This window comes from Pseudochaenichthys georgianus, unplaced genomic scaffold (assembly GCF_902827115.2).
Source record: "Pseudochaenichthys georgianus unplaced genomic scaffold, fPseGeo1.2 scaffold_1201_arrow_ctg1, whole genome shotgun sequence".
Taxonomy (NCBI): Eukaryota; Metazoa; Chordata; class Actinopteri; order Perciformes; family Channichthyidae; genus Pseudochaenichthys; species Pseudochaenichthys georgianus.
Genome location: NW_027262133.1, coordinates 30,249 through 42,754, shown reverse-complemented (window position 1 = coordinate 42,754; position 12,506 = coordinate 30,249). Strand labels below are relative to the sequence as shown.

The 12,506-nt window shown below is 52.7% G+C and overlaps 1 protein-coding gene across 1 annotated transcript; it reads left to right on the top strand.

Annotated features, from left to right (window-relative positions):
• Positions 1-4: 4 nt before the first annotated feature.
• On the top strand, positions 5-8,318 carry LOC117440783 (myosin-6; the record flags this gene model as incomplete). The annotated part of the gene is made up of 3 exons (XM_034077018.2): positions 5-5,349; positions 5,508-5,511; positions 6,655-8,318. Coding segments are annotated over 3 exons (5,619 nt in total), but the record flags the coding sequence as incomplete, so codon positions are not given.
• Positions 8,319-12,506: the final 4,188 nt, after the last annotated feature.

Here is a 12,506-nt window from a genome sequence, read left to right as displayed (position 1 = left end):
CGAGGCACCCCCTCACATCTTCTCCATCTCCGATAACGCCTACCAGTACATGCTCACTGACCGAGAGAACCAGTCCGTCCTCATCACCGGAGAGTCCGGGGCCGGGAAGACGGTGAACACCAAGAGAGTCATCCAGTACTTCGCCAGCATCGCTGCCGTGGGCAAAAGAGACCCCAGCAAGGGCACGCTGGAGGACCAGATCATCCAGGCCAACCCCGCGCTGGAGGCTTTCGGCAACGCCAAGACGCTGAGAAACGACAACTCCTCTCGCTTTGGGAAATTCATCCGAATTCACTTCGGGACGAGCGGCAAGTTGTCGTCTGCCGACGTGGAGACGTACCTGCTGGAGAAGTCGCGCTGCACCTTTCAGCTCAAGGCTGAGAGGAACTACCACATCTTCTACCAGATCCTGTCCAACCAGAAGCCGGAGCTGCTGGACTTGCTGCTGATCACCAACAACCCGTACGACTACGCCTACATCTCCCAGGGAGAGGTAACCGTCGCCTCCATCAACGACGCAGAGGAGCTGATGGCCACCGACAGCGCCTTCGACGTGCTCGGCTTTACTGCGGAAGAGAAGATGGGCGTCTACAAGCTAACAGGCGCCATCATGCACTACGGCAACATGAGGTTCAAACAGAAGCAGCGCGAGGAGCAGGCCGAGTCGGACGGGACGGAGGCGGCGGATAAGTCTGCGTACCTGATGGGGCTGAACTCCGCCGACCTCATCAAAGGGCTGTGCCATCCAAGAGTCAAGGTAGGAAACGAATACGTCACCAAAGGCCAAAGTGTGGACCAAGTGTACTACTCCATCGGGGCGGTGGCTAAGTCCGTGTACGAGAAGATGTTCAACTGGATGGTGGTGAGAATCAACCACTCCCTGGCCACCAAGCAGCCGCGTCAGTACTTCATAGGCGTGCTGGACATCGCTGGCTTTGAGATCTTTGATTTCAACACCTTTGAGCAGCTGTGCATCAACTACACCAACGAGAAGCTGCAACAGTTTTTCAACCATCACATGTTCGTCCTGGAGCAGGAAGAGTACAAGAAAGAAGGGATCGATTGGGAGTTCATCGACTTCGGGATGGACCTCCAGGCCTGCATTGACCTCATCGAGAAGCCGTTGGGGATCCTGTCCATTCTGGAGGAGGAATGCATGTTTCCCAAAGCCAGCGACCAGACCTTCAAGTCCAAGCTCTATGACAATCATCTGGGCAAGAACAAGATGTTCGAGAAGCCCAGGGCCGCGAAGGGCAAATCAGAGGCTCACTTTGCGCTGGCTCACTACGCTGGCATGGTGGACTACAACATCGGGAACTGGTTGGTCAAAAACAAAGACCCCCTGAACGAAACTGTGGTCGGCCTTTACCAGAAGTCTTCCCTGAAGCTTCTCAGCGTGCTGTTCTCAGCCTTCTCAGGCACGGACAGCGGTGAGAAAGCCAGCGGTAAAGGAGCCAAGAAGAAAGGCTCCTCGTTCCAGACGGTGTCAGCCCTGCACCGGGAGAACCTGAACAAGCTGATGAACAACCTGAAGACCACACATCCCCACTTCGTCCGCTGTTTGATTCCTAACGAGAGCAAGACTCCAGGGACCATGGACAACTGCCTGGTGATGCACCAGCTGCGCTGCAACGGTGTCCTCGAAGGCATCAGGATCTGCAGGAAGGGCTTCCCGAACAGGGTCCTCTACGGAGACTTCAAACAGCGCTACAGGATCCTGAACGCCTCTGCCATCCCCGAAGGCCAGTTCATCGACTGCAAGAAGAGCGCCGAGAAGCTGCTGGGGTCCCTGGATATTGACCACACCCAGTACAGGTTCGGCCACACCAAGGTCTTCTTCAAGGCGGGCCTGCTGGGCACGCTGGAGGAGATGCGTGATGAGCAGCTGTCCCGAATCATCACCCGGATCCAGGCGAACGCGCGGGCCCTCCTCATGAGGGCCCAGTTCGCTGCGCTGGTGGAGCGCAGGGACGCGCTGATGCTCATCCAGTGGAACCTGCGCTCGTTCCTGGGTGTGAAGAACTGGCCCTGGATGAAGCTCTTCTTCAAGATCAAACCGCTGCTGAAGAGCGCCGAGTCGGAGAAGGAGATGGCCAACATGAAGGACGACTTCGGCAAGCTGAAGGACGCTCTGGAGAAGTCAGAAGCAAGACGTAAGGAACTAGAGGAGAACATCGTCAGCACTCTGCAGGAGATGAGCGACCTGAACCAGCAGCTGCAGTCGGAACAGGACACGCTAACAGACGCCGAGGAGCGCTGCGAGCAGCTGATCAAGAGCAAGATCCAGCAGGAGGCCAAGGGGAAGGAGATGACAGAGAGACTGGAGGACGAGGAGGAGATGAACGCCGACCTCACAGCCAAGAAGCGGAAGCTGGAAGATGAATGCTCCGAGCTGAAGAAAGACATAGATGATCTGGAGCTGACTTTGGCAAAGGTGGAGAAAGAGAAGCACGCCACGGAGAACAAGGCCAAGAACCTGACGGAGGAGATGGCTTCGCAGGACGAAAGCATCATGAAGCTAACCAAAGAGAAGAAGGCGCTGCAGGAGGCCCACCAGCAGGCCCTGGACGACCTGCAGAGCGAGGAGGACAAGGCCAACAGCCTGACCAAGGCCAGGGTGAAGCTGGAGCAGCAGGTGGACGACCTGGAGGGCTCGCTGGAGCAGGAGAAGAAGGTCCGGATGGATCTGGAGCGCTCAAAGAGGAAGTTCGAAGGAGACCTGAAGCTGACTCAGGAGAGTGTGATGGACTTGGAGAACCACAAGCAGCAGCTGGAGGAGAAACTCAAGAAGAAGGACTTTGAGATGGTCCAGATCCATTCCAAACTAGAAGACGAGCAGGTGGCTGCGGGGCAGCTGCAGAAGAAGCTGAAGGAGAACCAGGCGAGGATGGAGGAGCTGGAGGAGGAGCTGGAGGCGGAGCGGGCGGCGCGGGCCAAAGTGGAGAAGCAGCGCTCGGACCTGTCCCGCGAGCTGGAGGACATCAGCGAGCGGCTGGAGGAGGCCGGGGGAGCTACGTCAGCTCAGGTGGAGGTGAGCAAGAAGAGAGATGCGGAGTTCCAGAAGCTGCGTCGGGAGCTGGAAGAGTCCACCCTCCAGCACGAGGCCACCGGCGCCGCGCTGAGGAAGAAGCACGCCGACAGCGTCGCCGAGGTGGGCGAACAGATCGACAACCTGCAGCGCGTGAAGCAGAAGCTGGAGAAGGAGAAGAGCGAGCTGAAGCTGGAGCTGGACGACCTGTCCTCCAGCATGGAGAGCGTGGTGAAGAGCAAGTCCAACATGGAGAAGACGTGCCGCGCCATGGAGGACAACATGAACGAGTACAGGAGCAAACACGAGGAGTCTCAGCGGGCGATCCACGACTTCGCCGCCCAGAGGGCCAAGCTGCTCACGGAGAACGGGGAGTTCGGCCGTCAGCTGGAGGAGAAGGAGAGTCTGATATCGCAGCTGACCCGCGGGAAGAACTCGTACACCCAGCAGGTGGAGGACCTGCGCCGCCAGCTGGAGGAGGAGGTCAAGGCCAAGAACTCCCTTGCCCACGCCGTGCAGTCGGCTCGCCACGACTGCGACCTGCTGCGAGAGCAGTTTGAGGAGGAGCAGGAGGCCAAGGCCGAGCTGCAGAGAGCGCTGTCCAAGTCCAACACGGAGGTCTCCGCATGGAGGACGAAGTATGAAACGGAAGGCATCCAGAGGATGGAGGAACTGGAGGAGGCAAAGAAGAAGCTGGTCCAGAGGCTCCAGGAGGCCGAGGAGGCCATCGAGGCCGTGAATGCAAAGTGTTCCTCTCTTGAGAAAACCAAACACCGCCTGCAAAATGAGATCGAAGACCTGATGCTGGACCTCGAGCGGTCCAACGCAGCGTCTGCCGCCCTCGACAAAAAGCAAAGGGCCTTCGACAAAGTCACGGCCGAGTGGAAGCAGAAGTTCGAGGAGTCCCAGTGTGAGCTGGAGGCCTCTCAGAAGGAAGCCCGGTCCCTGAGCACGGAGCTCTTCAAGCTGAGGAACGCCTACGAGGAGTCCCTGGACCAGCTGGAGACGATGAAGAGAGAGAACAAGAACCTCCAGGAGGAGATCTCCGACCTCAGCGACCAGCTGGGCGAGGGCGGCCGCAGCGCCCACGAGCTGGAGAAGATCCGCAAGCAGCTGGAGCAGGAGAAGGCCGAGCTGCAGGCGGCCCTGGAGGAGGCAGAAGCCTCTATGGAGCACGAAGAGGGCAAGATCCTCAGGACGCAGCTGGAGTTCCACCAGGTGAAGGCCGACATGGAGCGCAAGCTGGCGGAGAAAGACGAGGAAGCGGAGCAGGCGAAGAGGAACTACCAGCGGATGCTGGAGTCGCTCCAGTCCTCTCTGGAGTCAGAAACCAGGAGCCGCAACGAGGCGATGAGAGTCAAGAAGAAGATGGAAGGGGACCTGAACGAGATGGAGATCCAGCTCAGCCAAGCCAACCGGCAGGCGGCGGACGCCCACAAACAGCTGAAGACCCTGCAGGCGTTCCTGAAGGACTCTCAGCTGCAGCTGGATGACGCTCAGCATGTGGGCGATGACCTGAGAGAGAACATCGCTCTCCTGGAGCGTCGCAGCAACCTGATGCAGGCCGAGCTGGAGGAGCTGAGGGCCGGCCTGGAGCAGACGGAGAGGAGCCGCAAGCTGGCCGAGCAGGAGCTGACCGACGCCACGGAGCGCATGCAGCTGCTGCACTCGCAGAACACCATCCTGATCAGCCAGAAGAAGAAGCACGAGGCCGACCTGCTGCACATGCAGTGTGAGACGGAGGAGGCCATCCAGGAGAACCGCAACGCCGAGGAGAAGGCCAAGAAGGCCATCACGGACGCAGCCATGATGGCCGAGGAGCTGAAGAAGGAGCAGGACACCAGCGCGCACCTGGAGCGCATGAAGAAGAACATGGAGCAGACCATCAAAGACCTGCAGCACCGCCTGGACGAGGCGGAGCAGATCGCCATGAAGGGCGGCAAGAAGCAGGTCCAGAAGCTGGAGGGCCGCATCAAGGAGCTGGAGAGCGAGCTGGAGGCGGAGCAGAGGAGGGGCACGGAGTCCATCAAGGGGGTCCGCAAGTACGAGCGCCGCGTCAAAGAGCTCAGCTACCAGACCGAGGAGGACCGCAAGAACCTGGCCCGCCTGCAGGACCTGGTGGACAAGCTGCAGCTGAAGGTCAAGTCCTACAAGCACGCGGCCGAGGAGGCCGAGGAGGCGGCCAACGGCAACATGGCCAGGCTGCGCAAACTGCAGCACGAGCTGGAGGAGGCGGAGGAGCGGGCGGACATCGCCGAGTCCCAGGTGAACAAACTGAGGGCCAAGACCCGGGACGGGGCCTCCAAGAAGGGCCTGGACGAGTGAGGGCCCGCCGCTCAGGTGGGTTCAAACTTTGATTTAGTTTATTTCTAGCGTGTAAAACAAAAACACAAAGTGTAATCGTAATGAAATGAACCAATGGAAGTACGATACTGTAATTACACATCCACTAACATTGTGATTCTGCGTTTCCCCACAGGGCTGCCTGCACCTGAAGGCATCGCAGGAAGACTGCTTGGTCTGATCCTTAAAGCGAGATGTTATATTGAACATGTCTCTCTCTCTGTCTCTCACCTGTCTGTCTCTCACCTGTCTGTCTCTCACCTGTCTGTCTCCACCTGTCTGTCTCTCACCTGTCTGTCTCTCACCTGTCTGTCTCCACCTGTCTGTCTCTCACCTGTCTGTCTCCACCTGTCTGTCTCTCACCTGTCTGTCTCCACCTGTCTGTCTCTCACCTGTCTCTCTCTCACCTGTCTGTCTCTCACCTGTCTCTCTCTCTGTCTCTCACCTGTCTCTCTCTCAGTCTCCACCTGTCTGTCTCTCACCTGTCTCTCTCTCAGTCTCCACCTGTCTCTCTCTCACCTGTCTCTCTCTCACCTGTCTCAAAATCTGAGCTTAAATATCTGAACATTAAAACATGACGAATGAGAAACTGACGTTTGGGATTATTAAATCGTAAATAATAAATATGATACTCCGTCTCATCAATGCATCCTGTTTGTTTGTGATGCAGCTTTCTGATCCTATCAAAATAAAAGCATCAACAACAAACACGTTTCCATCCACTTCCTGTTTATTCATTCATCAAAGCACATACATGTATACACACACACACACACACACACACACACACACACACACACACACACACACACACACACACACACACACACACACACACACACACACACACACACACACACACACACACACACACACACACACACACACACACACACACACACACACACACACACACACACACACACACACACACACACACACACACACACACACACACATGTATATGCATATCCTGCAGGCGGTGCTGGAAGAAGTACTCACATATTTTAATTGAGTAAAAGTTAAAATACTACAGTGTAAAAGTAGAAATGTATTATCATCAAAATGCACTTATTGTAAGCCGCTCGGGATAAAAGCGATGGAATCAGAATCTAGTGAGAGACAGTGAAAGTAGTCGTTGTGCAGATCGGTCCATTTCAGAATAATATATCTGATGTGTTTCATAATGATTGATCATGAAAGTGTTCTCAAAGCTGGTGAAGGTGCAGTCGAGTAGAAGTACACAGCAGCATAACATGTAGATACTTAGTTACAGTACTTAGTTCCGGCCTGCAGTGGGCGCTGCAGGAGGGGGAGGGGGCTCCTGCCGGTGCTGCAGCAGGAAGCCGCTGAAGGTGCTGATCCTTGATTGGTCAAACACGCTCTGCTCCGGCCACAGAGCGACGGACAGCCGGTCGCCCGCCTGCAGTGCCAGAGCCATCCCGTTGGAGGCGCTGCCGTGCGCCCCCGCGTGTCGAACACCACAAACATGTTCTCATCGTTCTTCATCAGCGCTGCGTTCAGGGACCCCGAGCTTCCTACGCTGCCCGTGAAGCGCACGTAATAAAGACCCTTCAGGGGGCCGTGAAGACGCCTGCACACATCCAGAGAGATGAGTCAGCATTACGAGTCCTGACATGAGTCAGCATTACGAGTCCTGACATGAGTCAGCATTATGAGTCCTGACATGAGTCAGCATTACGAGTCCTGACATGAGTCAGCATTATGAGTCCTGACATGAGTCAGCATTATGAGTCCTGACATGAGTCAGCATTACGAGTCCTGACATGAGTCAGCATTATGAGTCCTGACATGAGTCAGCATTATGAGTCCTGACATGAGTCAGCATTACGAGTCCTGACATGAGTCAGCATTATGAGTCCTGACATGAGTCAGCATTACGAGTCCTGACATGAGTCAGCATTACGAGTCCTGACATGAGTCAGCATTACGAGTCCTGACATGAGTCAGCATTATGAGTCCTGACATGAGTCAGCATTATGAGTCCTGACATGAGTCAGCATTATGAGTCCTGCACCCTGTCATGAGTCAGCATTACGAGTCCTGACATGAGTCAGCATTATGAGTCCTGACATGAGTCAGCATTACGAGTCCTGACATGAGTCAGCATTATGAGTCCTGCACCCTGTCATGAGTCAGCATTATGAGGCCTGTCATGAGTCAGCATTATGAGTCCTAACCCCTGAGTCAGCATTATGAGTCCTGCACCCTGTCATGAGTCAGCATTATGAGTCCTGTCATGAGTCAGCATTATGAGTCCTGACATGACATGAGTCAGCATTATGAGTCCTGACATGACATGAGTCAGCATTATGAGTCCTGACATGAGTCAGCATTATGAGTCCTGTCATGAGTCAGCATTATGAGTCCTGTCATGAGTCAGCATTATGAGTCCTGACATGAGTCAGCATTATGAGTCCTGACATGATATGAGTCAGCATTATGAGTCCTGTCACGAGTCAGCATTATGAGTCCTGACATGACATGAGTCAGCATTATGAGTCCTGTCACGAGTCAGCATTATGAGTCCTGACATGAGTCAGCATTATGAGTCCTGACATGAGTCAGCATTATGAGTCCTGACATGAGTCAGCATTATGAGTCCTGACATGACATGAGTCAGCATTATGAGTCCTGTCACGAGTCAGCATTATGAGTCCTGACATGACATGAGTCAGCATTATGAGTCCTGACATGAGTCAGCATTATGAGTCCTGACTTGACATGAGTGAGCATTATGAGTCCTGTCACGAGTCAGCATTATGAGTCCTGACTTGACATGAGTCAGCATTATGAGTCCTGACTTGAGTCAGCATCATGAGTCCTAACCCCTGAGTCAGCATCATGAGTCCTAACCGCTGAGTCAGCTTTATGAGTCCTGAACCCTGAGTCAGCGTTATGAGTCCTGAACCCTGAGTCAGCGTTATGAGTCCTGAACACTGAGTCAGCATTATGACTCCTGAACCCTGAGTCAGCGTTATGAGCCCTAACCCCTGAGTCAGCAATATAAGTCCTAACCCCTGAGTCAGCGTTATGAGTCCTAACCCCTGAGTCAGCATTATGAGTCCTGCACCCTGTCATGAGTCAGCATTATGAGTCCTGTCATGAGTCAGAATTATGAGTCCTGACATGACATGAGTCAGCATTATGAGTCCTGACATGAGTCAGCATTATGAGTCCTGTCACGAATCAGCATTATGAGTCCTGACATGAGTCAGCATTATGAGTCCTGCACCCTGTCATGAGTCAGCATTACGAGTCCTGACATGAGTCAGCATTATGAGTCCTGACATGAGTCAGCATTACGAGTCCTGACATGAGTCAGCATTATGAGTCCTGCACCCTGTCATGAGTCAGCATTATGAGGCCTGTCATGAGTCAGCATTATGAGTCCTAACCCCTGAGTCAGCATTATGAGTCCTGCACCCTGTCATGAGTCAGCATTATGAGTCCTGTCATGAGTCAGCATTATGAGTCCTGACATGACATGAGTCAGCATTATGAGTCCTGACATGACATGAGTCAGCATTATGAGTCCTGACATGAGTCAGCATTATGAGTCCTGTCATGAGTCAGCATTATGAGTCCTGTCATGAGTCAGCATTATGAGTCCTGACATGAGTCAGCATTATGAGTCCTGACATGATATGAGTCAGCATTATGAGTCCTGTCACGAGTCAGCATTATGAGTCCTGAAACATGAGTCAGCATTATGAGTCCTGACACGAGTCAGCATTATGAGTCCTGAAACACGAGTCAGCATTATGAGTCCTGACATGAGTCAGCATTATGAGTCCTGACATGAGTCAGCATTATGAGTCCTGACATGACATGAGTCAGCATTATGAGTCCTGTCACGAGTCAGCATTATGAGTCCTGACATGACATGAGTCAGCATTATGAGTCCTGACATGAGTCAGCATTATGAGTCCTGACTTGACATGAGTGAGCATTATGAGTCCTGTCACGAGTCAGCATTATGAGTCCTGACTTGACATGAGTCAGCATTATGAGTCCTGACTTGAGTCAGCATCATGAGTCCTAACCCCTGAGTCAGCATCATGAGTCCTAACCGCTGAGTCAGCTTTATGAGTCCTGAACCCTGAGTCAGCGTTATGAGTCCTGAACCCTGAGTCAGCGTTATGAGTCCTGAACACTGAGTCAGCATTATGACTCCTGAACCCTGAGTCAGCGTTATGAGCCCTAACCCCTGAGTCAGCAATATAAGTCCTAACCCCTGAGTCAGCGTTATGAGTCCTAACCCCTGAGTCAGCATTATGAGTCCTGCACCCTGTCATGAGTCAGCATTATGAGTCCTGTCATGAGTCAGAATTATGAGTCCTGACATGACATGAGTCAGCATTATGAGTCCTGACATGAGTCAGCATTATGAGTCCTGTCACGAATCAGCATTATGAGTCCTGTCATGAGTCAGCATTATGAGTCCTGTCACGAGTCAGCATTATGAGTCCTGACATGACATGAGTCAGCATTATGAGTCCTGACATGAGTCAGCATTATGAGTCCTGACATGAGTCAGCATTATGAGTCCTGTCATGAGTCAGCATTATGAGTCCTGTCACGAGTCAGCATTATGAGTCCTGACATGAGTCAGCATTATGAGTCCTGTCACGAGTCAGCATTATGAGTCCTGACATGAGTCAGCATTATGAGTCCTGACATGAGTCAGCATTATGATTCCTGTCATGAGTCAGCATTATGAGTCCTGTCATGAGTCAGCATTATGAGTCCTGACTTGACATGAGTCAGCATTATGAGTCCTGTCACGAGTCAGCATTATGAGTCCTGACTTGACATGAGTCAGCATTATGAGTCCTGACTTGAGTCAGCATCATGAGTCCTAACCCCTGAGTCAGCATCATGAGTCCTAACCGCTGAGTCAGCTTTATGAGACCTGAACCCTGAGTCAGCGTTATGAGACCTGAACCCTGAGTCAGCGTTATGAGTCCTGACTTGACATGAGTCAGCATTATGAGTCCTGACTTGAGTCAGCATCATGAGTCCTAACCCCTGAGTCAGCATCATGAGTCCTAACCGCTGAGTCAGCTTTATGAGTCCTAAACCCTGAGTCAGCGTTATGAGACCTGAACCCTGAGTCAGCGTTATGAGTCCTGACTTGACATGAGTCAGCATTATGAGTCCTGACTTGAGTCAGCATCATGAGTCCTAACCGCTGAGTCAGCTTTATGAGTCCTGAACCCTGAGTCAGCGTTATGAGTCCTAAACATGAGTCAGTGTTATGAGCCCTAACCCCTGAGTCAGCAATATAAGTCCTAACCCCTGAGTCAGCGTTATGAGTCCTAACCCCTGAGTCAGCGTTATGAGTCCTAACCCCTGAGTCAGCGTTATGAGTCCTAAACCCTGAGTCAGCATTATGAGTCCTAACCCCTGAGTCAGCGTTATGAGTCCTAAACCCTGAGTCAGCATTATGAGTCCTAACCCCTGAGTCAGCGTTATGAGTCCTAAACCCTGAGTCAGCATCATGAGTCCTAACCCCTGAGTCAGCATTATGAGTCCTAACCCCTGAGTCAGCGTTATGAGTCCTAACCCCTGAGTCAGCATTATGAGTCCTGAACCCCTGAGTCAGCGTTATGAGTCCTAACCCCTGAGTCAGCATTATGAGTCCTAACACCTTGAGTCAGCGTTATGAGTCCTAACCCCTGAGTCAGCATTATGAGTCCTGACACCTTGAAGTGAGTCAGCATTATGAGTCCTAACCCTGAGTCAGCATTATGAGTCCTAACCCCTGAGTCAGCGTTATGAGTCCTGAACCCTGAGTCAGCGTTATGAGTCCTGACCCCTGAGTCAGCGTTATGAGTCCTGACCCCTGAGTCAGCATTATGAGTCCTAACCCCTGAGTCAGCGTTATGAGTCCTAACCCCTGAGTCAGCATTATGAGTCCTGAACCCTGAGTCAGCGTTATGAGTCCTGACACGAGTCTGCGTTATGAGTCCTGACACGAGTCAGCGTTATGAGTCCTGACACGAGTCAGCGTTATGAGTCCTGACACGAGTCAGCGTTATGAGTCCTGACACGAGTCTGCGTTATGAGTCCTGACTTGACATGAGTCAGCATTATGAGTCCTGACTTGAGTCAGCATCATGAGTCCTAACCCCTGAGTCAGCATTATGAGTCCTAACCCCTGAGTCAGCATTATGAGTCCTAACCCCTGAGTCAGCGTTATGAGTCCTAAACCCTGAGTCAGCGTTATGAGTCCTAACCCCTGAGTCAGCATTATGAGTCCTAACCCCTGAGTCAGCGTTATGAGTCCTGAACCCTGAGTCAACGTTATGAGTCCTGAACCCTGAGTCAGCATGATCAGTCCTAACCCCTGAGTCAGCGTTATGAGTCCTAACCCCTGAGTCAGCATTATGAGTCCTAACCCCTGAGTCAGCGTTATGAGTCCTAACCCCTGAGTCAGCATTATGAGTCCTAACCCCTGAGTCAGCATTATGAGTCCTAACCCCTGAGTCAGCGTTATGAGTCCTGAACCCTGAGTCAACGTTATGAGTCCTGAACCCTGAGTCAGCGTTATGAGTCCTAACCCCTGAGTCAGCATTATGAGTCCTGAACCCTGAACAAGTCCTGCTTCTCCTTGAGGCCAGGAAGAGGCTCTGTGACCTTTGACCTGTGCTGGACTCTGGGGATCTGGTCTATCTGAATGCACCGGCCCATTGGCTGGTCCAGTTAGATGCTGCGTATCACAGCGCTCTGAGATGTGTGACTAACTGTAAAGCATTAACCCATCACTGCACCCTGTGTGCAAGGGCTGGTTTGCTTTCACTGACTGTACGGAGGCTCAGTCACTGGTACATTTTTATATACAAAGCCATGCTAGGGAAACTTCCATCTTACATCTGCTCCCTGATCTCACGGAGAATTGTAAGTGGCTACTGCCTGAGATCGCATGCTGTGGTTTTATTAAATGTGCCAACTGCTAGGACTGTCTTAGGGAAGCAGCTTTTAGATGCGCAGCTCCTCTGTCTGGGAACAGTCTGCAAATCATTGTCCACAAGTTAAACGATCGCAGATGGCCTCGGGGCGCTTCAGGTCTTTGCTCTCATGGCCTCGGGGCGCTTCAGGTCTTTGCTAA